The sequence below is a fragment of the Oncorhynchus mykiss genome, chromosome 4, assembly GCF_013265735.2.
Source record: "Oncorhynchus mykiss isolate Arlee chromosome 4, USDA_OmykA_1.1, whole genome shotgun sequence".
Taxonomy (NCBI): domain Eukaryota; kingdom Metazoa; phylum Chordata; class Actinopteri; order Salmoniformes; family Salmonidae; genus Oncorhynchus; species Oncorhynchus mykiss.
Genome location: NC_048568.1, coordinates 26,624,857 through 26,650,025, shown reverse-complemented (window position 1 = coordinate 26,650,025; position 25,169 = coordinate 26,624,857). Strand labels below are relative to the sequence as shown.

The 25,169-nt window shown below is 43.8% G+C and overlaps 1 protein-coding gene across 4 annotated transcripts; it reads right to left on the bottom strand.

Annotated features, from left to right (window-relative positions):
* Positions 1-7,807: 7,807 nt before the first annotated feature.
* Positions 7,808-25,114, bottom strand: ppil6 (peptidylprolyl isomerase (cyclophilin)-like 6). Of its 4 annotated transcripts, none has more exons than XM_021600716.2 (8): positions 24,993-25,114; positions 24,462-24,518; positions 9,369-9,557; positions 9,131-9,193; positions 8,884-9,031; positions 8,615-8,674; positions 8,324-8,459; positions 7,808-8,071 (listed from the first exon to the last, which is right to left on the bottom strand). In XM_021600716.2, exons 2-8 carry the CDS (start codon positions 24,468-24,470, stop codon positions 7,960-7,962), a joined length of 717 nt encoding a protein of 238 aa, XP_021456391.2. In that variant the 5' UTR covers positions 24,471-24,518; positions 24,993-25,114; the 3' UTR covers positions 7,808-7,959. The 4 variants fall into 4 exon arrangements, with proteins under 4 accessions (XP_021456391.2, XP_021456388.2, XP_021456390.2 ...); XM_021600713.2 differs by lacking the exons at positions 24,462-24,518; positions 24,993-25,114 and adding exons at positions 9,714-9,809; positions 9,944-10,595 and having other exon boundaries at positions 8,299-8,459; XM_021600715.2 differs by lacking the exons at positions 24,462-24,518; positions 24,993-25,114 and adding exons at positions 9,714-9,809; positions 9,944-10,595 and having other exon boundaries at positions 8,320-8,459.
* Between the last annotated feature and the right edge of the window lie 55 nt (positions 25,115-25,169).

The following is a 25,169-nucleotide window of genomic DNA, read 5'->3' as shown; positions in this document are numbered from 1 at the left end:
GTCATAATGACCATCGTTATGTTTGGAGGAAAAAGGGGGAGGCTTGCAAGCCGAAGAACAACATCCCAACCGTGAAGCACGGGGGTGGCAGCATCATGTTGTCCGTGTGCTTTGCTGCAGGAGGGACTGGTGCACTTCACAAAATAGATGGCTTCATGAGGTAGGAAAATTATGTGGATATATTGAAGAAAATCTCAAGACATCAGTCAGGAAGTTAAAGCTTGGTCGCAAATGGGTCTTCCAAATGGACAATGACCCCAAGCATACTTCCGAAGTTGTGGCAAAATGGCTTAAGGACAACAAAGTCAAGGTATTGGAGAGGCCATCTCAAAGCCCTGACCTAAAGCCTATAGAAAATTTGTGGGCAGAACTGAAAAGGCATGTGCGAGCAAGGAGGCCTACAAACCTGACTCAGTTACACCAGCTCTGTCAGGAGGAATGGGCCAAAATTCACCCAATTTATTTTGGGAAGCTTGTGGAGGGCCACCCGACACATTTGACCCAAGTTCAACAATTTAAAGGCAATGCTACCAAATACTAATTGAGTGTATGTAAACTTCTGACCCACTGGGAATGTGATGAAAGAAATAAAAGCTGAAATAGATAATTCTCTCTACTATTATTCTGACATTTCACATTCTTACAATAAAGTGGTGATCTTAACTGACCTAAGACAGGGATTTTTTTATAGGAATTAAATGTCAGGAATTGTGAAAAACTGAGTTTAAATGTATTTGGCTAAGGTGTATGTAAACTTCCAACTTCAACTATATATACTTGAAGTAGAAAGTTTACATACACCTTAGCCAAATATCCACAGTACAGTGCCACAAAAGTATATATATATATATATATATATATATATATATATATATATATATATATATGTGGACGCCCCGTCAAATGAGTGGATTCGGATATTTCACCCACATCCGTTGTTGACTGATGTAGAAAATTGAGCGCACAGCCAAGCAATCTCCATATAAAAACATGGAATGGAATAGCATTCCTGAAGAGCTCAGGGACTTTTAATGTGGCACCGTCATAGGATTCAATCTTTCCAACAAGTCCATTTGTCCAATTTCTAGAGCTGCCCAAGTCAACTGTAAGTGCTGTTATTGTGAAGTGGCAACGTCTAGGAGAAACAGCGGCTCAGCTGCAAAATGGTAGGCCACACAAGCTCACAGAACGTGACTGCCGAGTGTTGAAGCGGGAAAAAATATGTCCTCGGTTGCAACACTCACTACTAACTGCCTCTGAAAGCAACGTCAACACAATAACTGTTCGTTGGGAGTAAAGCTCGCTGCTATTGGACTCTAGAGCAGTGGAAACGCGTTCTCTGGAGTGATGAATCACGCCAGGAGAACGCTACCTGCCTTAATGCATAGTGCCAACTGCAAATTTTGGTGGAAGAGGAATAATGGTCTGGGGCTGTTTTTCATGGTTCGGGCTAGGCCACTTAGTTTCAGTGAAGGGAAATCTTAATGCTACAGCATACAATGACATTCTAGATGATTCTGTGCTTCCAACTTTGTGGCAACAGTTTGGGGAAGGCCCTTTCCAGTTTCAACATGACAATGGCCCCGTGCAAAAAGTGAGGTCCATACAGAAATGGTTAGTCAAGATCGGTGTGGAAGAACTTGACTGGCCTGCCCTGACCTCAACCCAATCAAACACCTTTGGGATGGATTGGAACACTGACTGCGAGCTAGGCCTAATCACCCAACATCAGTGCCGACCTCACTAATGCTCTTTTGGCTGAGTGGAAGCAAGTCCCCGCAGCAATGTTCCAACATCTAGTGGAAAGCCTTCCCAGAAGAGTGGAGGCTGTTATAGCAGCAAAGGGGGGACCAACTCCATATCAATGCCCATGATTTTGGAATGAGATGTTCGATGAGCAGGTGTATACATACTTTTGGTTGTGTATTTACAAACATGGTATTACAGAAACATAAAGAAAACAACAGAGTTCCCAGGCAAGGCTGCCAGTTGTTTGGTTGGCATAAACCAGAGAAAAACAGGGTAGGTCTTTCAACAACCCCCTCACCCAGATTTGTGTGGTGTAAATAGATTTGCACCCGCTTAATCATCCTGTGGTGTGGTGAATTAAAACTGATAAACAAAAGGGTTTTAGGACATCAGTAAAAAAACTAGTTAAGCAAACGAATATGTACTGTACACCATGTATATTAGATTTAAGTATATTGCAAAATATGTTTGTGTGGGGATCGATGTGGAGGGTCCGTCATGGTCTGGGGCGGTGTGTCACAGCATCATCAGACTGAGCTTGTTGTCATTGCAGGCAATTTCAACACTTTGCGTGTCAGTGTTCTGCCATGGCCAGCGAAGAGCCCGGGATCTCAATCCCATTGAGCACGTCTGGGACCTGTTGGATCGGAGGGTGAGGACTAGGGCTATTCCAAATCTGGTGCAGTCCATGAGGAGGAGATGCACTGCAGTACTTAATGCAGCTGGTCGCCACACCAGATACTGACTGATACTTTTTATTTTGACCCCCACCTGGCTGCTTACAAGCAAAAACTAAAGCAGGAAGCACCAGCGATTCGGTCAATAAGAAAGTGGTTAGATGAAGCAGATGCTAAGCTACAGGACTGTTTTGCTAGTACAGACTGGAATATGTTCAGTGGAAATATGTTCCAGTGGCATTGAGGAGTACATCACATCAGTCACTGGCTTCATCAATAAGTGCATCGATGACGCCGTCCCCACAGTGACTGTACATACATAACCCAACCAGAAGCCATGGATTACAGACAACATCCGCACTGAGCTAAAGTGCAGAGCTGCCGCTTTCAAGGAGTGGGACTCTAACCCGGAAGCCTATAAGAAATCCCGCTATGCCCTCTGACGAACCAGCAAACAGGCAAAGCCTCAATACAGGACTAAGATTGAATCGTACTACACCGGCTCTTACGCTCGTCGGATGTGTCAGGGCTTGCAAACTATTACAAAGGGAAGCACAGCCACGAGCTGCCCAGTGACACAAGCCGACCAGATGAGCTAAATTACTTCTACGCTCACTTCGAGGCAAGTAACACTGAAGTATGCATGAGAGCATTAGCTGTTAAATGACTACCGACCCGTAGCACTCATGTTTGTAGCCATGAAGTGCTTTGAAAGGCTGTTCATGGCTCACATCAACACCATTATCCCAGAAACCCTAGACCCACATTTGCATACCGCCCAAACAGATGCACATATGATGCAATCTGTATTGCACTCAACACAGCCCTTTCCCACCTGGACAAAAGGAACACCTACGTGAGAATGCTGTTCATTGACTGTTCATTGACTACAGTTCATTGACTACACCATAGTGCCCTCAAAGCTCCTCACTAAGCTAAGGACCCTGAGACTAAACACCTCCCTCTGCAACTGGATCCTGGACTTCCTGACGGGCAGCCCCAGGTGGTAAGGGTTGGTAGCAACATATCCGCCATGCTGATCCTCAACATGGGTGCCCCTCGGGTGCGTGCTCAGTCCCCTCCTGTACTCCCTGTTCACTCATGACTGCATAGCCAGGCACGACTCCAACACCATCAAGTTTGCCGATGACAGGCCTCCCGGGTGGCGCAGTGGTTAAGGGCGCCAGCTGCAGTACAGCGTACCATGAAACATGTACCATCAGAGTCCCTGGGTTCCCGCCCAGGCTCTGTCGTAACCGGCCGCGACCGGGAGGTCCGTGAGGCGACGCACAATTGGCCTAGCGTCGTCCGGGTTAGGGAGGACTTGGTCGGTGGGGATGTCCTTGTCTCATCGCGCACCAGCGACTCCTGTGGCGGGCCGGGCGCAGTGCGCACTAACCAAGGTTGCCAGGTGCATGGTGTAGCCTCGACACATTGGTGCGGCTGGCTTCCGGGTTGGATGCGCGCTGTGTTAAGAAGCAGTGCGGCTGGTTGGGTTGTGTATCAGAAGACGCATGACTTTCAACCTTCGTCTCTCCCGAGCCCGTACGGGAGTTGTAGCGATGAGACAAGATAGTAGCTACTACAACAATTGGATACCACGAAATTGGGGAGAAAAAGGGGTAAAAATAAATAAATAATAAAGTTTGCCGATGACACAACAGTGGTAGGCCTGATCACCAACAACGATGAGACAGCCTATAGGGAGGAGGTCAGACACCTGGCTGTGTGGTGCCAGGACAACAACCTCTCCCTCAACGTGATCAAGACAAAGTAGATGATTGTGGACTACAGGAAAAGGAGGACCGAGCACGCCCCCATTCTCATCGACGGGGCTCAAGTGGAGCAGGTTGAGAGCTTCAAGTTCCTTGGTGTCCACATCGCCAACAAACTATCACGGTCCAAACACACTAACGCAGTCATGAAGAGGGCACGACAAAGCCTATTCCCACTCAGGAGACTGAAAAGATTTGTCATGGGTCCTCAGATCCTCAAAAGGTTCTACAGCTGAACCATCGAGAGCATCCTGACTGGTTGCATCACTCCCTGGTATGGCAACTGCTCGGCATCCAACCGCAAGGCACTATAGAGGGTAGTGCGTACGGCCCAGTACATCACTGAGGCCAAGCTTCCTGCCATCCAGGACTCTATACCAGGCAGTGTCAGAGGAAGGCCCTAAAAATTGTCAAAGACTCCAGCCACCCTAGTCATAGACTGTTCTCTCTGCTACCGCATGGCAAGCGGTACCGGAGCGCCAAGTCTAGGTCCAAAAGGCTTCTCAACAGCTTTTACCCCCAAGCCATAAGATTCCCGAACAGCTACTCAATTGGCTAGCCAGACTATTTGCATTGCCCACCCTCCCCTTTTACGCTGCTGCTATTCTCTGTTTTATCTATGCATATGCATTATTGCACTTTAACTCTACCAACATGTACATATTTTTATTTGTTATTTTACCAGGTAAATTGACTGAGAACACGTTCTCATTTACAGCAACGACCTGGGGAATAGTTACAAATCAAATCAAATCAAATTTTATTTGTCACATACACATGGTTAGCAGATGTTAATGCGAGTGTAGCGAAATGCTTGTGCTTCTAGTTCCGACAATGCAGTAATAACCAACAAGTAATCTAACTAACAATTCCAAAACTACTGTCTTGTACACAGTGTAAGGGGATAAAGAATATGTACATAAGGATATATGAATGAGTGATGGTACAGAGCAGCATAGGCAAGATACAGTAGATGGTATCGAGTACAGTATGTACAAATGAGATGAGTATGTAAACAAAGTGGCATAGTTTAAAGTGGCTAGTGATACATGTATTACATAAGGATACAGTCGATGATATAGAGTACAGTATATACGTATGCATATGAGATGAATCATGTAGGGTAAGTAACATTATATAAGGTAGCATTGTTTAAAGTGGCTAGTGATATATTTACATCATTTCCCATCAATTCCCATTATTAAAGTGGCTGGAGTTGAGTCAGTGTCAGTGTGTTGGCAGCAGCCACTCAATGTTAGTGGTGGCTGTTTAACAGTCTGATGGCCTTGAGATAGAAGCTGTTTTTCAGTCTCTCGGTCCCAGCTTTGATGCACCTGTACTGACCTCGCCTTCTGGATGATAGCGGGGTGAACAGGCAGTGGCTCGGGTGGTTGATGTCCTTGATGATCTTTATGGCCTTCCTGTGACATCGGGTGGTGTAGGTGTCCTGGAGGGCAGGTAGTTTGCCCCCGGTGATGCGTTGTGCAGACCTCACCACCCTCTGGAGAGCCTTACGGTTGAGGGCGGAGCAGTTGCCGTACCAGGCGATGATACAGCCCGCCAGGATGCTCTCGATTGTGCATCTGTAGAAGTTTGAGTGCTTTTGGTGACAAGCCAAATTTCTTCAGCCTCCTGAGGTTGAAGAGGCGCTGCTGCGCCTTCTTCACAATGCTGTCTGTGTGAGTGGACCAATTCAGTTTGTCTGTGATGTGTATGCCGAGGAACTTAAAACTTGCTACCCTCTCCACTACTGTTCCATCGATGTGGATAGGGGGGTGTTCCCTCTGCTGTTTCCTGAAGTCCACAATCATCTCCTTAGTTTTGTTGACGTTGAGTGTGAGGTTATTTTCCTGACACCACACTCCGAGGGCCCTCACCTCCTCCCTGTAGGCCGTCTCGTCGTTGTTGGTAATCAAGCCTACCACTGTTGTGTCGTCCGCAAACTTGATGATTGAGTTGGAGGCGTGCGTGGCCACGCAGTCGTGGGTGAACAGGGAGTACAGGAGAGGGCTCAGAACGCACCCTTGTGGGGCCCCAGTGTTGAGGATCAGCGGGGAGGAGATGTTGTTGCCTACCCTCACCACCTGGGGGCGGCCCGTCAGGAAGTCCAGTACCCAGTTGCACAGGGCGGGGTCGAGACCCAGGGTCTCGAGCTTGATGACGAGCTTGGAGGGTACTAGGGGAGAGGAGGGGGATGAATGAGCCAATTGTAAACTGGGGATTATTAGGTGACCGTGATGGTTTGAGGGCCGAATTGGGAATTTAGCCAGGACACCAGGGTTAACACCCCTACGATAAGTGCCATGGGATCTTTAATGACCTCAGTCAGGACACCCGTTTAACATCCCATCCGAAAGACGGCAGCCTACACAGGGTAGTGTCCCCAATTGCTGCCCTGGGGCATTGGGATATTTTTTAGACCAGAGTAGAGTGCCTCCTACTGGCCCTCCAACACCACTTCCAGCAGCATCTGTTCTCCCATCCAGGGACTGACCAGGACCAACCCTGCTCAGCTTCAGAAGCAAGCCAGCAGTGGTATGCAGGGTGGTATGCTGCTGGCTATTACCTCGACTAACCAGTGCCCCCACACATTGACTCTGTACCGGTACCCCCTGTATATAGCCTCGCTACAGTTATTTCACTTCAGCTCTTTAATTATTTTACTTTTATTTCTTAACACTTAAACATTTAAACACTTTAAACTGCATTGTTGGTTAAGGGCTTGTAAGTAATTATTTCACTGTAAGGTGAAATACTGTTGTATTCGGTGCATGTGACAAATTTGATTTGATACTGTGTGAATCAGGCCTTCATGGTCAAATTGCTGCAAAGAAACCACTACTGAAGGACACCAATAAGAAGAGACTTGCTTGGGCCAAGAAACAAGAGCAATGGACATTGGAGTGGTGGAAATTTGTCCATTGGTCTGGAGTCCAAATTTGAGATTTTTGGTTCCAACCGCTGTGTCTTTTTGAGACGCGGTGTGGGTTCCCACCATGAAGCATGGAGGATGTGATGTGATGGTGTGGGGGGTGCTTTTCTGGTGACACTGTGTGATTTATTTAGAATTCAAGGCACACTGAACCAGCATGGCTATCACAGCATTCTGCAGCGATTACGTCATCTGGTTTGGGCTTAGTGGGACTATCAGTTGTTTTTCAACATGACAATGACCCAACATACCTACAAGCTGTGTAATTGCTATTTAACCAAGAAGGATAGTGATGGAGTGCTGCATCAGATGACCTGGCCTCCACAATCCCCCAACCACAACCACATTGAGATGGTTTGGGATGAGTCAGACCGCAGAGTGAAGGAAAAGCAGCCAACAAGTGCTCAGCATATGTGGGAACTCCTTCAAGATGGTTGGAAAAGCATTCCAGGTGAAGCTGGTTGAGAGAATGCCAAGAGTGTGCAAAGCTGTCAAAGGCAAAGGGTGGCTACTTTGAAGAATCTCAAATATAAAATATATTTTGATTTGTTTAACACTTTTTTTGGTTACTAGATGATTACATATGTGTTATTTCATAGTTTGTCTAAACTATTATTCTACAATGTAGGAAATAGTACAAATAAAGAAAAATCCTTGAATGAGTAGGTGTCAACTTTTGAATGGTACTGTATATATTTATTACAAATCCAATTCCCCAGTGACTAAAGCTTTAATTTACTGAGCTTAACTGAATATACCAAGAATAAAATAGAGCTGGACCAGTTGTCAAACTGGGTTTTAATAAAAATATGCAGTTAAGGTTATGTCAGGGTTCAAACACTCCACAGTCTGCTACTTTACAGTCTTGTTTGGGTCTTTCATTGTAGGTTGGGACTTCCTCAAGTCTCCTCAGAACCTCTGTGCCTTCAACCACTTGACTAAAAAACAAAGAGAATATGAAAACAGCTGAATACCAGGTACAAAATACAGACATACAGTATATCCCAGAACAGTCCTGACGCCACAGAGGTAGTTAAACGTTGACATCCAAAAGATTGTGCGAGCCTAAAGGTTTTAGAACACAAAACCGAGACACAAGCAGTACACAAACACTACACTATAGCAGTACACAAACATACACTTCATTCAACTAACAGCACTATACCACACATTATTAGAGACGTACACACCCGAATGCCACATATTGTCTGTCCATCCAAAGGGCGGGCTGCAGGGTGATGTAGAACTGAGAGCTGTTGCTATGAGGACCCTGGTTGGCCATTCCCAGGATGCCCCTCCTACTGTGGGAGACTGCAAAGCTCTCATCTAGCAGAGATCCCACAGTCACATGTTAGTGTGGAGACAGTAAATAGACATACATCCTAATACATCTCCCTATACTTACTTACCCGAATACATTTCCCTAGGCATGTGTATTAATATTGTAGAGTAGTAACTTGATGTTAGGCCTGCGTCTGTACCTTCAAAAGTTGGCCCGTAGATTGACTCCCCTCCGTTGCCTTTGCCTGGTGCAGAAATATCTGCAATAGGGAAATATGACATCATCAAGTGGTGTGTGTACTGACAAAGTAAATATTGACGTATGATGACTCAATTAAAACTTACCAATATGACAGCAAACAGATACAGTATGGAATCAATGGCAAGTCAAATACAGTCCTGTATGTCCTTTCTTATCAATGTAGGCCTATAGGGGTGACTTTCAGATAGAGGACCTGGTAGACCGTACCTCCCCCCTGTATCCAGCCGTTGGGCACCACACGATGGAACACAGAACCCTTGTAGGACAGGATTAAGTCACTCTGTGACAGGCCTGCCTCCCCTGTACACAGAGCCTGGAAGTTTTTACACGTCTTCGGACACAGCTCTGTAAACAGCTGGGGAGACAGAAGACCTACGCTGTCAATACAACTCTGGACCAACTTCTTTACCCATTCAGGTCCAGTCAGATCAATGGTTACAAATGACAGCCTCACCTCAAACAGTAATCTCCCAACCGAGTCCCCTCGGATCGAAATGTCCATGTAAACAAACGTGTGCTGTGGGGGAAGCGAGAGAGGATGTCATGTTGTAGGTATGATGTCACTGTTATAAAGTATTTTAGGGCCATGGGGCTTGCTGTAGTAACTGCACTGTCTGTCTTTGTGTGTTTCATGGTCTATTGTGTCACTCTATCCTAATCCTATGCAAGTACAGTGTGTAGACTAGACTTGCCCCAGTGCTGTGGAGGTGTTTAGAGTAGTAGTCGTCAGCGAGGGCCAGGTATAGTGCATGTGGACGGATAAGTGTAAACTCCCACTGCTTCTCAGCCCAGCTGGTCAGGTCCTTCTCGTTGCCAAGGAGACAACCATTCACGAAACACATTAGGTTGCTGGAGAACTGCCACACCTCCCCTTTCAGCTCCTTGGTTTGAAAATGTTAAAGGATGCAGTTTAACTCAACAATTCATAATACAAATGTTGACTAATGCACACCACAGCTCAAGCCATACATCACACTACTTAGCTAAGCATTATTCTCCATTTGAGTCTATTATTCAAATACTCAAAGTATACCCACCCTTTTCTTATTGGTTAGATACACATGCCAGTCACATTCGAGTAATGGACGAATTGTTGGATCCAAAAACGAGGTGGGAAACTTCTGTTTCAGTCCCTGTGTTGACATAAAATATGATTTGGTCTGCTCAGTCAGTTAGTGCTCATGCCGGATAGCCTTAGCTAGCTAGCTAACCAGGTTGGTTTGCCAGAATGTCTATACTTAAACTGTACTTTGAAGCTGAACGTTACCTCGGCAATGCTCTTAGCAATTTGAAAATTGTGTTCTTTCATCAAACCCACGATTTCCAGGTAAACTTCAGAAGTCATGATTGGCTATTTCCATTGGGCTGCAATATAATTTGACAGCCCAGAGGTGTTTGTAAACAATACGTATCCATGGTAACATTGCAGTCACGAGCTAAAATGACGTTTTCGTCGCATTTTGTTGACAGTACCGCATCTTGTCTAGCGTGGGGACCGGTTTAGTAACTGTGGTAGTCTGTTTTGCCAATGGTGCTTTCAAGACAACTGGGATCTCGAGAAAAAACGAGGCCAAATCATGACGTCTGATCTTCAGGTCGGAAAGCCAGCGCTTTAGAAATATGCCCGAGTTTCAGACTTGGAATTGTGAGTTGGATGACCGTTCAAAGATTATTCCCAGTCGGAAATCTTTTTTTTCTTCGAGTTCCCAGCTGTCTTGAACGCACTGAAGTCAGATGTCGGAGATTTCCCAGTTTTTTTTAACGCGGCAAAGCATTCCACTTCACTTCTTGTACTGGCCTTGTGACGGAGTTGCTGATTGGTTGTTAAACATAGCATAATTCCATGACAACACGCGCAGTCTCGAAAATATAATTAGAATTTTAACAACGTCAAAAACAAAATCAAAGCTAAGACGTTTTGTGGTTGGAATTGCAGTATATATTTATACTGAACACACATAAACGCAACATGCAACAATTAACGACTTTATTGAGTTACAGTTCATATAAGGAAATCAGTCAATTGAAATAAATTCATTAGGTCCTAATCGATGGATTTCACATGACTGGGCAGCTAATTTTCAAATTGCTAAGAGCATTGCCGAGGTAACTTTCAGCTTCAAAGTAAAGTTTAAGTGTAGACATTCTGGCAAACCAACCTGGTTAGCTAGCTATGGCTATCCAGCATGAGCACTAACTGACTGAGCAGACCAAATCATGTTTTATGTCAACACAGGGACTGAAACAGACGTTTCGTTTTTGGTAATGTTACTGTAAATACATACTGTAAATACGACTCCTGTGGCGGGCCGGGCGCAGTGCGCGCTAACCAAGGTTGCCAGGTGCACGGTGTAGCCTCCAACACATTGGTGCGGCTGGCTTCCGGGTTGGATGCGCGCTGTGTTAAGAAGCAGTGCGGCTGGTTGGGTTGTGTATCGGAGGACGCATGACATTCAGCCTTCGTCCTCCCGAGCCTGTACGGGAGTTGTAGCGATTAGACAAGATAGTAGCTTGGATTGGATACCACGAAATTGGGGAGAAAAAGGGGTAAAAATTCAAACAATTTGTATTTATTTTTTAAAACTTACCGTATGTAAACTTCTGACCCACTGGAATTGTGATACAGTGAATTATAAACGGAAATAATCTGTCTGTAAACAATTGTTGTAAAAATGACTTGTGTCATGCACAAAGTAGATGTCCTAACCGACTTGCCAAAACTATAGTTTGTTAACAAGAAATTTGTGGAGTGGTTGAAAAACGAGTTTTAATGACTCCAACCTAAGTGTATGTAAACTTCCGACTTGCTTCGACCCTGGATTGCTGATACTAATGATTGGCCGTTGAGAGGCCACCGGTCACCCATATTGGCACTTCCTAGCAGGAGCAGTCCTCCATAGGAATGAATGGAATTGAATGACAAAATTACATGTATTTACAGTAAGTATTGTGACGACCCTCCCACTCTGTCTGCCGTATTCTCTCTTTGTTCTTGTTTCCTTATTAGGATGCCGGTGGGCGGAGTTGGGAGGGTCGTCAGCTACATGGGAAACACCTGGGCCCGGTGTGTCCCAGGATAAATAGACCTCTTCCACATTCATGGAAGAGACTCTCTCCATGCAGACACCTTTACAGATTTTGTTGTGTATCTTGGTGGCCTTTTGGTTGTTTGCTTTGGCACCTTTCAACACCCTGCATTATCACATTCATGCATGCAAAACACTCACTTACACTACTGATTACACACACACACCATTGTATATTGTACTTAGTTACTTATTTAATAAATATATATTTTGTTACTCCTTATCTCGACGTTGTCTCCCTTTTGTTACGGGCTTTGAGCCGGTTCGTGACAGTATATATCTTTTGTTGTAGTGGGGACAGTAACATTACTGCTGTCTAAATTTGAAATGTTTAGCTCAATGTAATTTTAAAGTATGCATTAAGGTGACAAATTGAATAAATGTGTCAAACTAAGACATTAATAAATGCATTTCTATAGAGTCCTAAATATTTTTTTACAATTGAGTGCCAAGGTGGCTGCGTGGAGGCTTCAATACAGTGCCCCCTGCCAGTCATCCAGGGTTTATACACAACATTGCTTTTGTGAGACTGTCCACTATCCCGATAAAACCAAACAAAAAACAGGTGCATGATCTGTGGAAGAAAAAAAACTGTGATTGAATGTTCATATTTGAAGACGGCAGAAAGGACAGTCTATTTAGTACGACAAGGAGTGAGTGGCAATGAGTGGAATGCTAGGTAAACAGACAGGTACCCAGACTACAGGTTCTCATAAAAATGAATAAATTACGTAGAATTAGAATACAGTGTGGCAAAAAAGTATTTAGTCAGCCACCATTTGTGCAAGTTCTCCCACTTAAAAATATGAGAGAGGCCTGTAATTTTCATCATAGGTACACTTCAACTATGACAGACAAAATGAGGGGAACAAATCCAGAAAATCACATTGTAGGATTTTTTATGAATTTATTTGCAAATTATGGTGGAAAATAAGTATTTGGTCAATAACAAAAGTTTCTCAATACTTTGTTATATACCCTTTGTAGGCAATGACAGAGGTCAAATGTTTTCTGTAAGTCTAAACAAGGTTTTCACACACTGTTGCTGGTATTTTGGCCCATTCCTCCATGCAGATCTCCTCTAGCGCAGTGATGTTTTGGGGCTGTTGCTGGGCAACACGGACTTTCAACTCCCTCCAAAGATTTTCTATTGAGTTGAGATCTGGAGACTGGCTAGGCCACTCCAGGACCTTGAAATGCTTCTTACGAAGCCACTCCTTCGTTGCCCGGGCGGTGTGTTTGGGATCATTGTCATTCTGAAAAACCCAGCCACGTTTCATCTTCAATGCCCTTGCTGATGGAAGGAGGTTTTCACTCAAAATATCACGATACATGGCCCCATTCATTCTTTCCTTTACACGGATCAGTCGTCCTGGTCCCTTTGCAGGAAAACAGCCCCAAAGCATGATGTTTCCACCCCCATGCTTCACAGTAGGTATGGTGTTCTTTGGATGCAACTCAGCATTCTTTGTCCTCCAAACACGACGAGTTGAGTTTTTACCAAAAAGTTATATTTTGGTTTCATCTGACCATATGACATTCTCCCAATCTTCTTCTGGATCATCCAAATGCTCTCTAGTAAACTTCAGACGGGCCTGGATATGTACTGGCTTAAGTAGGGGGACACGTCTGGCACTGTAGGATTTAAGTCCCTGGCGGCGTGGTGTGTTACTGATGGTAGGCTTTGTTATTTTGGTCCTAGCTCTCTGCAGGTCATTCACTAGGTCCCCCTGTGTGGTTCTGGGATTTTTGCTCACCGTTCTTGTGATCATTTTGACCCCACGGGGTGAGATCTTGCGTGGAGCCCCAGATCGAGGGAGATGATCAGTGGTCTTGTATGTCTTCCATTTCCTAATAATTGCTCCCACAGTTGATTTCTTCAAACCAAGCTGCTTACCTATTGCAGATTCAGTCTTCCCAGCCAGGTGCAGGACTACAATTTTGTTTCTGGTGTCCTTTGACAGCTCTTTGGTCTTGGCCATAGTGGAGTTTGAAGTGTGACTGTTTGAGGTTGTGGACAGGTGTCTTTTATACTGATAACAAGTTCAAACAGGTGCCATTAATACAGGTAACGAGTGGAGGACAGAGGAGCCTCTTAAAGAAGAAGTTACAGGTCTGTGAGAGCCAGAAATCTTGCTTGTTTGTTTATTTTTTTTATTTTTTATTTCACTTTATTTAACCAGGTAGGCAAACTGAGAACAAGTTCTCATTTACAATTGCGACCTGGCCAAGATAAAGCAAAGCAGTTCGACACATACAACGACACAGAGTTACACATGGAGTAAAACAAACATACAGTATAAACAAGTCTATATACGATGTGAGCAAATGAGGTGAGATAAGGGAGGTAAAGGCAAAAAAAGGCCATGGTGGTAAAGTAAATACAATATAGCAAGTAAAACACTGGAATGGTAGATTTGCAGTGGAAGAATGTGCAAAGTAGAAATAAACATAATGGGGTGCAAAGGAGCAAAATAAATAAATAAATAAATACAGTAGGGAAAGAGGTAGTTGTTTGGGCTAAATTATAGGAGGGCTATGTACAGGTGCAGTAATCTGTGAGCTGCTCTGACAGTTGGTGCTTAAAGCTAGTGAGGGAGATAAGTGTTTCCAGTTTCAGAGATTTTTGTAGTTCGTTCCAGTCATTGGCAGCAGAGAACTGGAAGGAGAGGCGGCCAAAGAAAGAATTGGTTTTGGGGGTGAACAGAGAGATATACATTCTGGAGCGCGTGCTACAGGTGGGTGATGCTATGGTGACCAGCGAGCTGAGATAAGGGGGGACTTTACCTAGCAGGGTCTTGTAGATGACATGGAGCCAGTGGGTTTGGCGACGAGTATGAAGCGAGGGCCAGCCAACGAGAGCGTACAGGTCGCAATGGTGGGTAGTATATGGGGCTTTGGTGACAAAACGGATTGCACTGTGATAGACTGCATCCAATTTGTTGAGTAGGGTATTGGAGGCTATTTTGTAAATGACATGGTCGAAGTCGAGGATTGGTAGGATGGTCAGTTTTACAAGGGTGTGTTTGGCAGCATGAGTGAAGGATGCTTTGTTGCGAAATAGGAAGCCAATTCTAGATTTAACTTTGGATTGGAGATGTTTGATGTGGGTCTGGAAGGAGAGTTTACAGTCTAACCAGACACCTAGGTATTTGTAGTTGTCCGAGTCAGAGCCGTCCAGAGTAGTGATGTTGGACAGGCGGGCAGGTGCAGGCAGCGATCGGTTGAATGTCGTTTTACCTGTATTTAAGAGCAATTGGAGGCCACGGAAGGAGAGTTGTATGGCATTGAAGCGTGCCTGGAGGGTTGTTAACACAGTGTCCAAAGAAGGGACAGAAGTATACAGAATGGTGTCGTCTGCGTAGAGGTGGATCAGAGACTCACCAGCAGCAAGAGCGACATCATTGATGTATACAGAGAAGAGAGTCGGTCCAAGAATTGAACCCTGTGGCACCCCCATAGAGACTGCCAGAGTTCCGGACAGCAGACCCTCCGATTTGACACACTGAACTCTATCAGAGAAGTAGCTGGTGAACCAGGCGAGGCAATCATTTGAGAAACCAAGGCTGTCGAGTCTGCCGATGAGGATGTGGTGATTGACAGAGTCGAAAGCCTTGGCCAGATCAATGAATACGGCTGCACAGTAATGTTTCTTATCGATGGCGGTTAAGATATCATTTAGGACCTTGAGCGAGGCTGAGGTGCACCCATGACCAGCTCTGAAGCCAGATTGCATAGCAGAGAAGGTATTGTGAGATTCGAAATGGTCGGTAATCTGTTTGTTGACTTGGCTTTCGAAGACCTTAGAAAGGCAGGGTAGGATAGATATAGGTCTGTAGCAGTTTGGGTCAAGAGTGTCCCCCCCTTTGAAGAGGAGGATGACCGCAGCTGCTTTCCAATCTTTGGGAATCTCAGATGACACGAAAGAGAGGTTGAACAGGCTAGTAAAAAGGGGTGGCAACAATTTCGGCAGATAATTTTAGAAAGAAGGGGTCCAGATTGTCTAGCCCGGCTGATTTGTAGGGGTCCAGATTTTGCAGCTCTTTCAGAACATCAGCTGACTGGATTTGGGAGAAGGAGAAATGGGGAAGGCTTGGGCGAGTTGCTGGGGGGGGGGGGGGGGGGGGGGGGTGCAGTGCTGTTGACCGGGGTAGGAGTAGCCAGGTGGAAAGCATGGTCAGCCGTAGAAAAATGCTTATTGAAATTATTGAAAACTTTTTTGAGTTAGTGTTGCAGGAAGCAAATTTCTGCTTGAAAAAGCTAGCCTTGGCGTTTCTAACTGCCTGTGTATAATGGTTTCTAGCTTCCCTGAACAGCTGCATATCACGGGGGCTGTTCGATGCTAATGCAAAACGCCATAGGATGTTTTTGTGTTGGTTAAGGGCAGTCATGTCTGGGGAGAACCAAGGGCTATATCTGTTCCTGGTTCTAAATTTCTTGAATGGGGCATGCTTATTTAAGATGGTTAGGAAGGCATTTAAAAAATAAAAAAAACAGGCATCCTCTACTAACGGGATGAGATCAATATCCTTCCAGGATACCCCGGCCAGGTCGATTAGAAAGGTCTGCTCGCTGAAGTGTTTCAGGGAGCTTTTGACAGTGATGAGTGGAGGTCGTTTGACCGCTGACCCATTACGGATGCAGGCAATGAGGCAGTGATCGCTGAGATCTTGGTTGAAGACAGCAGAGGTGTATTTAGAGGGCAAGTTGTTTAGGATAATATCTACGAGGGTGCCCGTGTTTAAGGCTTTGGGGAGGTACCTGGTAGGTTCATTGATAATTTGTGTGAGATTGAGGGCATCAAGCTTAGATTGTAGGATGGCTGGGGTGTTAAGCATGTTCCAGTTTAGGTCGCCTAGCAGCACGAGCTCTGAAGATAGATGGGGGGCAATCAGTTCACATATGGTGTCCAGAGCACAGCTGGGGGCAGAGGGTGGTCTATAGCAGGCGGCAACAGTGAGAGACTTGTTTTTAGAGAGATGGATTTTTAAAAGTAGAAGTTCAAATTGTTTGGGTACAGACCTGGATAGTAGGACAGAACTCTGCAGGCTATCTTTGCAGTAGATTGCAACACCACCCCCTTTGGCAGTTCTATCTTGTCTGAAAATGTTGTAGTTTGGGATGAAAATTTCAGAATTTTTGGTGGTCTTCCTAAGCCAGGATTCAGACACAGCTAGAACATCCGGGTTGGCAAAATGTGCTAAAGCAGTGAATAAAACAAACTTAGGGAGGAGGCTTCTAATGTTAACATGCATGAAACCAAGGCTATTACGGTTACAGAAGTTATCAAAAGAGAGCGCCTGGGGAATAGGAATGGAGCTAGGCACTGCAGGGCCTGGATTCACCTCTACATCGCCAGAGGAACAGAGGAGGAGTAGGATAAGGGTACGGCTAAAAGCAATAAGAATTGGTCGTCTAGAACGTCTGGAACAGAGAGTAAAAGGAGGTTTCTGGGGGCGATAAAATAGCTTCAAGTTATAATGTACAGACAAAGGTATGGTAGGATGTGAATACAGTGGAGGTAAACCTAGGTATTGAGTGATGATGAGAGAGATATTGTCTCTAGAAACATCATTGAAACCAGGAGATGTCATCGCATGTGTGGGTGGTGGAACTAATAGGTTGGATAAGGTATAGTGATCAGGACTAGAGGCTCTACCGTGAAATAAGCCAATAAACACTAACCAGAACAGCAATGGACAAGGCATATTGACATTAAGGAGAGGCATGTTTAGTCGAGTGATCAAAAGGGTCCAGTGAGTAGTGAGGTTGGTTAGGGTCATGGCGATTCAGACAGCTAGCCGGGCCATCGGTAGCAAGCTAGCATAGGATGGAGGTCTGTTTTTAGCCACCTCGTGCGTTTCCGTCGGTAGGATTAGTGGGGTTCCGTGTGGTAGGGGGGGATCAATCCAATTCCCAAAGAAAACCCCAATAGATATAGTTATAGCGGCCCAAGAAAAAATACAATTAAATAAAAAATAAATAAATTGTCCGATAGGTCTATTCAGATAGCAGTCGATAAGACAGCTAACGATTAGCGGACCGCAGATGGGCGTTCAGGTAACGTCGCGACGGAGGAGCCAGCCGGATAACTCTCTCGGGTAGATAACGTCGGTAGTCCAGTTGTGAAGGCCCGGTGGGGCTCCGCGTTGGCAGTAAAACGGGTCCGGATAGGTGATTGTAGCCCAGGAGTGACTGATGGAACTCTTCAGCTGGCTAGCTCCGGAATAATTGATGTTTGCTCCGGAATCGACATAAGCCGATAGTCACACGGATAGCAGCTAGCTAGCTGCAAGATCCAGGTATAAATGTCCAGAGTTAGCGGTTGAAATCCGGGGACATGGAGAGAAAAATAGGTCCGGTATGTTCCGGTCCGAGCCGCGCCGTACAAAACTGCCGATGGATTTTCGAGCTAAAGGATAGCTGATGACCACAAACCGTGGTTAGCTGAATACTAACGATTAGCCAGCAAAGAAGCTAACTAGCTTCTGATTAGCTTCTGGTTAGCTTCTGGATTAGCATCTGGGCTAGCTTCTGGCTTAAAAAAAATGTAATTGGTGAGGCGGGTTGCAGGAGAGTGTTTTGAAGATGAGTTTATGGAAAATAAAAAATATATATAAAAAATGTATGCGAAGAAAGTTGTAAATATATATATATAGGACAGGACAAGACGAGAACAAAAGACGTGTGAACTGCTATGCCATCTTGGAACGTATAGCTCCACATTGATCTTGTACTGGAGGTGACCAAATACTTATTTTCCACCATAATTTGCAAATAAATTCATAAAAAATCCTACAATGTGATTTTCTGAATTTTTTCCCCTCATTTTGTCTGTCATAGTTGAAGTGTACCTATGATGAAAATTACAGGCCTCTCATATTTTTAAGTGGGAGAACTTGCACAATTGGTGGCTGACTAAATACTTTTTTGCCCCACTGTACGAGAATGGACATGAACCTTCTTATGGAATAAAGGTCAGCTGTTTACATATTTTAGAGGCCATTTATACAGAAAATTGGTATAAAACCATAAACCGTTTTATAATTCTATTACAATATTTTAGGTTGACAATAATTCTATTACACAATTTCTAATATGACATGCCTTTTTCCCCCGGCATAAGTAAAATCAAGATTATGGCTCTACTGCCATTCATTCCAATTAGACTGGTTTGGATTTATCCCTGTCCAATACGTCCAACATGGCTGCCATTTATTCCATTCTGGAACTTTGAGGGTTTATGACATAGGCTGCATTTCAAACTCAATGTAGACAGCCCTCGGCCCTAAACCCTCAGTCCTATGCCCTTGGGGGAATCCCTGCGGCCATATTTGTCGTCAGTCCAAATGATTAGCCAAGCAGGGGAAGTTTGTAATGTAAGCCCCTCAGACCTCGTTTTTAAGAGTTTGCGAGTGTACAATTATGTTAACTTTGGAGCCTGAAATGCCCCATAATTCAATTTGCGATAATTGTACATCCGCTAAGAAAAGTAAGCCAAAATGTAAAGCCAAAATTAATATGGAGAAGTCAACATACAAGTGTAAGTAAAAACGAATGTAAATAAGTTTGAAATTGTGCTACAGTGCTAATGCACATGACAGCTCAAACACGTATTATAAAAGTAATTATGTTTTTATTTGGTTAGCTTTTGGAAACGTTAACTTGCGAACATCACACTTATACATTGTAATTTTCGATTTACCTGAAATAGTAGGATGGCTAACATTCGATGTCTGAGGATACGTTGTCTTTTAGCCAAGATATGAAACATGACTGGAAACATGACCGAATACAAACAGTGTAGCTATTCCCTCCGCAAGGCAATCAAACAAGCTAAGCGTCAGTATAGAGACAAAGTAGTCGCAATTCAACGGCTCAGAAACGAGAGGTATGTGGCAGAGTCTACAGTCAATCACAGACTACAAAAGAAAAACCAGCCCCATCGCGGACCACGAGGTCTTGCTCCCAGACAAACTAAACAACTTCTTTGCTCGCTTTGAGGACAAGACAGTGCCACTGACTCGGCCCGCTACGGAAACCTGCGGGCTCTCCTTCACTGCAGCCAACATGAGTAAAACATTTAAACGTGTTAACCCTCGCAAGGCTGCAGGCCTAGACGGCATTCCCAGCCGCATCCTCAAAGCATGAGCAGACCAGCTGGCTGGTGTGTTTACGGACATATTAAATGAATCCTTATCTGAGTAGGCTGTTCCCACATGCTTCAAGAGGGCCAACCATTGTTCCTGTTCCCAAGAAAGCTAAGGTAACTGAGCTAAATGACTACCGCCCCGTAGCACTCACTTCCGTCATCATGAAGTGCTTCGAGAGACTAGTCAAGGACCTTATCACTTCCACCCTACATGACACCCTAGACCCACTCCAATTTGCTTACCGCCCCAATAGGTCCACAGATGTCGCAATCGCAATCCCACTGCACATTGCCCTAACCCACCTGGACAAGAGGAATACCTATGTAAGAATGCTTTTCATCAACTACAGTTCAGCATTTAACACCATAGTACCCTCCAAACTCCCTCGGGGTGTGGTGTCAGGCAAATAACCTCACACTCAATGTCAACAAAACAAAGGAGATGATCGTGGACTTCAGGAAACAGCAGAGGGAGCAGCCTCCTATCCACATCGACGGGACAGTAGGGGAGAGGGTGGAATTTTCCACGGGGTACACATCATGGACAAACTGAAATGGTCCACCCACACAGACAGCTTGGTGAAGAAGGCGCAGCAGCGCCTCTTCAACCTCAGGAGGCTGAAGAAATTCGACTTGTCACCAAAAACACTAACTTTTACAGATGCACAATCGAGAGCATCCTGCCGGGCTGTATCACCGCCTGGTACACCAACTGTTCCGCCCACAACTGTAAGGCTCACCAGAGGGTAGTGAGGTCTGCACAACGCATCACCGGGGGCAAACTACCTGCCCTCCAGGACACCTACACCACCTGATGTCACAGGAAGGCAAGGACAACAACCACCCAAGCCGCTGCCTGTTCACCCTGCTATCATCCAGAAGGCGAGGTCAGTACAGGTGCATCAAAGCGGGGACCGAGAGATTGAAAAACAGATTCTATTGCAAGGCCATCAGACTGTTAAACAGCCATCACTAACATTGAGTGGCTGCTGCCAACATACTGACTCAACTCTAGCCACTTTAATAATGGAAAAATAAATGTATCACTAGTCACTTTAAACAATGCCACTTTATATGTTTACATACCCTACATTACTCATCCCATATGTATATACTGTACTCTATACCATCTATTGCATCTTGATGTAATAAATGTATCACTAGCCACTTTAAACATTGCCACTTTATATAATGTTTACATAACCTACATTACTCATCTCATATATATATATACTGTAGTCTATACCATCTACTGCATCTTGTCTATGCCGTTCGGCCATCACTCATTCATATATTTTTAAGTACATATTCTTATTCATTCCTTTACACTTGTGTGGTAGTAGTTGTGAAATTGTTAGTTTAGATTACTTGTTAGATATTACTGCATGGTCGGAACTAGAAGCACAAGCATTTCGCTATACTCACATTAACATCTGCTAACCATGTGTATGTGACAAATACAATTTGATTTGAATTTGATTTGAAATGCAATCATAATTGACTGTAGCGCATGTAAGGCACACACAACAGTTCCATGATGACTGAAAACACAACCGTGGGATGAACGAGTGACACATTTCCGGGCAAGAGCGGTCCATTTAAAATTAATTAATTCTTCCCTCGCCCTGCAAGTGTCAACTCGTCAGACAGACGGATGACGGCATGATACGTCATCAGAAGTATCTACTTAATTTGCAGCTATATTAATTTAATAGGATCTCCATGGTTTAAAGGTCAAATGCAGATGTTTATATTTATTTTTAAATCTCAATATCAAATAATTTCTGGGAAACAATGAAGTACCTTACTGTGATTGTTTTCAATTAAAATGTTTGAAAATAAAAAATATTTTTTAGCAAAGAGCAATTTCTCATGCAATAATTTTGCTGGGACTGGAGTGGTCTGAGCGGGGAGGAGAAACTGAAAACGCTGTTATTGGCAGAGAGGTTTGGAACTCTGTCTTATTGGTCTATAGAGGGCTTGCAGTTAACATAAAAAGCGTCCTGGCGGCCACGTTAGAAACCACCGCATTACTTCTTCAGACAACAATAACTGAGTGGCTACCCCAAACTACATGATAACATCAAATGGAGTACTTGGCTTCTCTAACAAGACAGGAAAGACAACAGGAAAAAAATATGTTTACAGATTCCCCGCAATCATGAAACAACATTGGTGACACCAAGGTAAGACTCAAGAACTGTCAGATAAGAGAAGAAACCTTTTTGCCTGTCAAGACCTGAACCCAGACAGCTGTCAGTAACGGGTCTGCTACAATCATTTAATCACTGGTAAATCGAGTCTGAAATTAGCTAGCTAGATAGCTTGTAGTCTAGCAATTAACATGTGTCGTGAGAGTAAAGTTTTGGGGAAGCTGTTTTCACCATAAAAATGCACCATTCTAACAAAGGATTGCATGCCTCTCATCATATATTTGCAGACAAATGTAAGCCTACAATTCCTAATGTTATGAGTAGATTGGATAGTAATAATTTAGGCTATTTAATAAGCACGTATAGGTATATAGGCTATATCAGAGATGTTTCTGCTACACTTGGTGACAGTGGTGGTGTCACCTGGTGTCACCTGGTGACATTTTCAAAATCATTTTTCATACGATGGTAGCCTAGGCCAACTCTACTGATCAATAAAAACGATCTTGTCTTGAATGCAAACATGTAATCTAGGCCTATGAAAAAGGGGTCCTGGCTAAAAGGGAGCCAACTTGTCAAATGTACATTTTAGCTAACCCTTTCCTAACCTGCTGCCTAAATGATAGTAATCTGCTACGAAATGTCAAATATGACCATGACAACTGGATCCCTTCTAGTCATGACCATGTGAGATGCAAATAGTACAATATTATGTCCATATAGCCCAGAGGACATTGCCAAAACTTGTGGTTATCACATTCATATGATAAAACAATGATAATTTGTTGAACTTCATTCATAAGAGGAAGGAAAATATATGGACATTGCAGCATAGGACAAAGGCCTCAATGGGATAGCACAACCTGTATTGACTATTGGTTGTTCAAGCCCAACAGATTTAAATCTTTATCACACTAAAACACCTGAATGAATTAAACACAACGAAACAATTTAAAGCCCTGGTGGTATAGGTGCCATTCTAACATCAGGTGGGCTTTTCATTTGTTTATGTACTACTGTAGGTTTACCAGCTGACCTCTCAAGACACCCATGTCAACTGGCTTACCACTGAAGATGAGCAATGCTGCAGCAGCATCAGTTTCTACTTCTTCACCATTTTCCAGATATGAAAGGAGACATCCCTCAATTATACAATATGGTTTATATGCTGTGCTTTGATCAATCTAAACGATTCTGTTGTGCCACTTGAGTAGAGCACCTTCAACTTGTCGTCATAGAAAAAGTGCCCTCTTACACCATATTAATATGTAATTTGGAAGGTGTAAAAAAATATATATATTGTAAATGTATTGTACTTTAATAACAGGCTACATTGTTGTATGGGTGAAATAAAGTTGTCATCTCTGCGTTGCCTAGCCCCATTGAATAAAACGTATTCTTATACCCCAACTATTTTCTTTCTTTACAATTTGACTATGTATGCTATATGTGTAATGTAATTGTGGTAGTCTTAGGCAAACCATCTTCATTAGCACCTCCAAGTGCCACTCAGACCTTCTTGGATAAAAGTATCAGGCATTGAACACATTTACATAAAGTATTCAGACTGTTTGTTGCACCTTTGGCAGCAATTACAGCCTTGAGTTTTTTGGTGTCTGACGCTAAAAGATTGGGAGAAATTCCAAATACAGGCGTGGCATTCTTCTCTGCAGATCCCCTCAAGTGCTGTCATGTGCCTTTTACTGAGGAGTGGCTTCAGTCTGGCCACTCTACCATAAAGGCCTGATTGGTGGAGTGCAGCAGAGATGGGAGAACCTTCCAGAAGGACAATCATCTCCAGAGGAACTCAAATGCTGTCAATCAGGTTCTTGGTCACCTCCCTGACCTTCTTCCCAGATTGCTCAGCCCTAGGAACAGTGGTGGTTCCAAACTTCTTCCATTTTTAAGAATGATGGAGGCCACTGTTCTTGGGGACCTTCAATGCAGCAGACATTTTTTGCCACCCTTCCCCAGATCTGTGCCTCGACACAATCCTGTCTCAGAGCTCTACGGACAATTCCTTCAACCTCATGGCTTGGTTTTTGCTCTGACATGCACTGTCAACTGTGAGACCTTTATATAGACAGGTGTTGGTGCTTTTCCAAATAATGTTAAATCAATTGAATTTACCACAGGTGTACATACTCCAAGTTGTAGAAACATCATGGATGATCAATGGAAACGGGATGCACCTGAGCTCAATTTCAAATCTCATAGCAAAGGGTTTAAATACTTATGTAAATAAGGGATTTCTGTGTTTTGTATATTTGCCAAAATGTTTTCACTGTCATTATGAGGTATTGTGTGTAGATTGGAGAAAAAAAAAATAATTTAACAATTTTAGAATAAGACTAACCTAACAAAAGGGAAGGGGTCTGAATGCACTGTATGTACCCTTAACATTCATTGGGACCTGTTCATCTGCAGACAGGATTTGATGGCTCTCTGTATCTGAGGACAGAACATCACAAAGAAAGACGCAGCATTATAATGAAGTTAGACATCCCTGAATATTAAGTTCCTTTATCTCGCTGTCCTTAGTTTTTCTCGCTAGGAACTGGAGAATAGTTTCGTAATGCCCTACCAACCAAAGTTACCTGCCCTATCCAGAGTAGACTACTCTCCCCTTTGTGACAGCTGGAAGTACTAGCTAATCCTTTCACCCTCTTCCATGGCCGTTAGCTATCTACCTACCTACCAATATATTTGGGTCTGAAACGGTAAATACATCAATATAGCTAACTAGCTAATATGACGTTACTGTGATATTTATTTCACGTAGCTAGATATACAGTATGTAAAGTTAGCTAACTATCTAACATTACGTTAGCAGCTCATTTGAGTTAGCCTGCACACTAAGTTTCTGTAGTACGCTAACAGTTAGATAATACAGCATTTTTGATCACTTTCAACATATTTACTTACTTGAATAGGTTCTCCCACTGCCTCCGTTTTCTAGGTCCTTCAAAAAAATAATGGGAAGTCTTCCTGAAGTTTCCGGTGGTAGCAAAACGCAGCCAGCCATGTCAACGATTGGAGGACTTTCAACAAACCGAGTTTGTTCTTCCAACATGGCGGTTGCTAGGTGATTTGTGAAGCAAC

Excerpts from the sequence above, each read along its gene's own strand:
- ppil6 (XM_021600712.2), bottom strand. The coding sequence starts at position 10,021 with ATGACTTCTGAAGTTTACCTGGAAATCGTGGGTTTGATGAAAGAACAC. Across the intron at positions 9,810-9,943 it reads TTGCTAAGAGCATTGCCGAG|GGACTGAAACAGAAGTTTCC; the intron begins GTAACGTTCAGC and ends ATGTCAACACAG. Across the intron at positions 8,460-8,614 it reads CTACGGGCCAACTTTTGAAG|ATGAGAGCTTTGCAGTCTCC; the intron begins GTACAGACGCAG and ends GATCTCTGCTAG.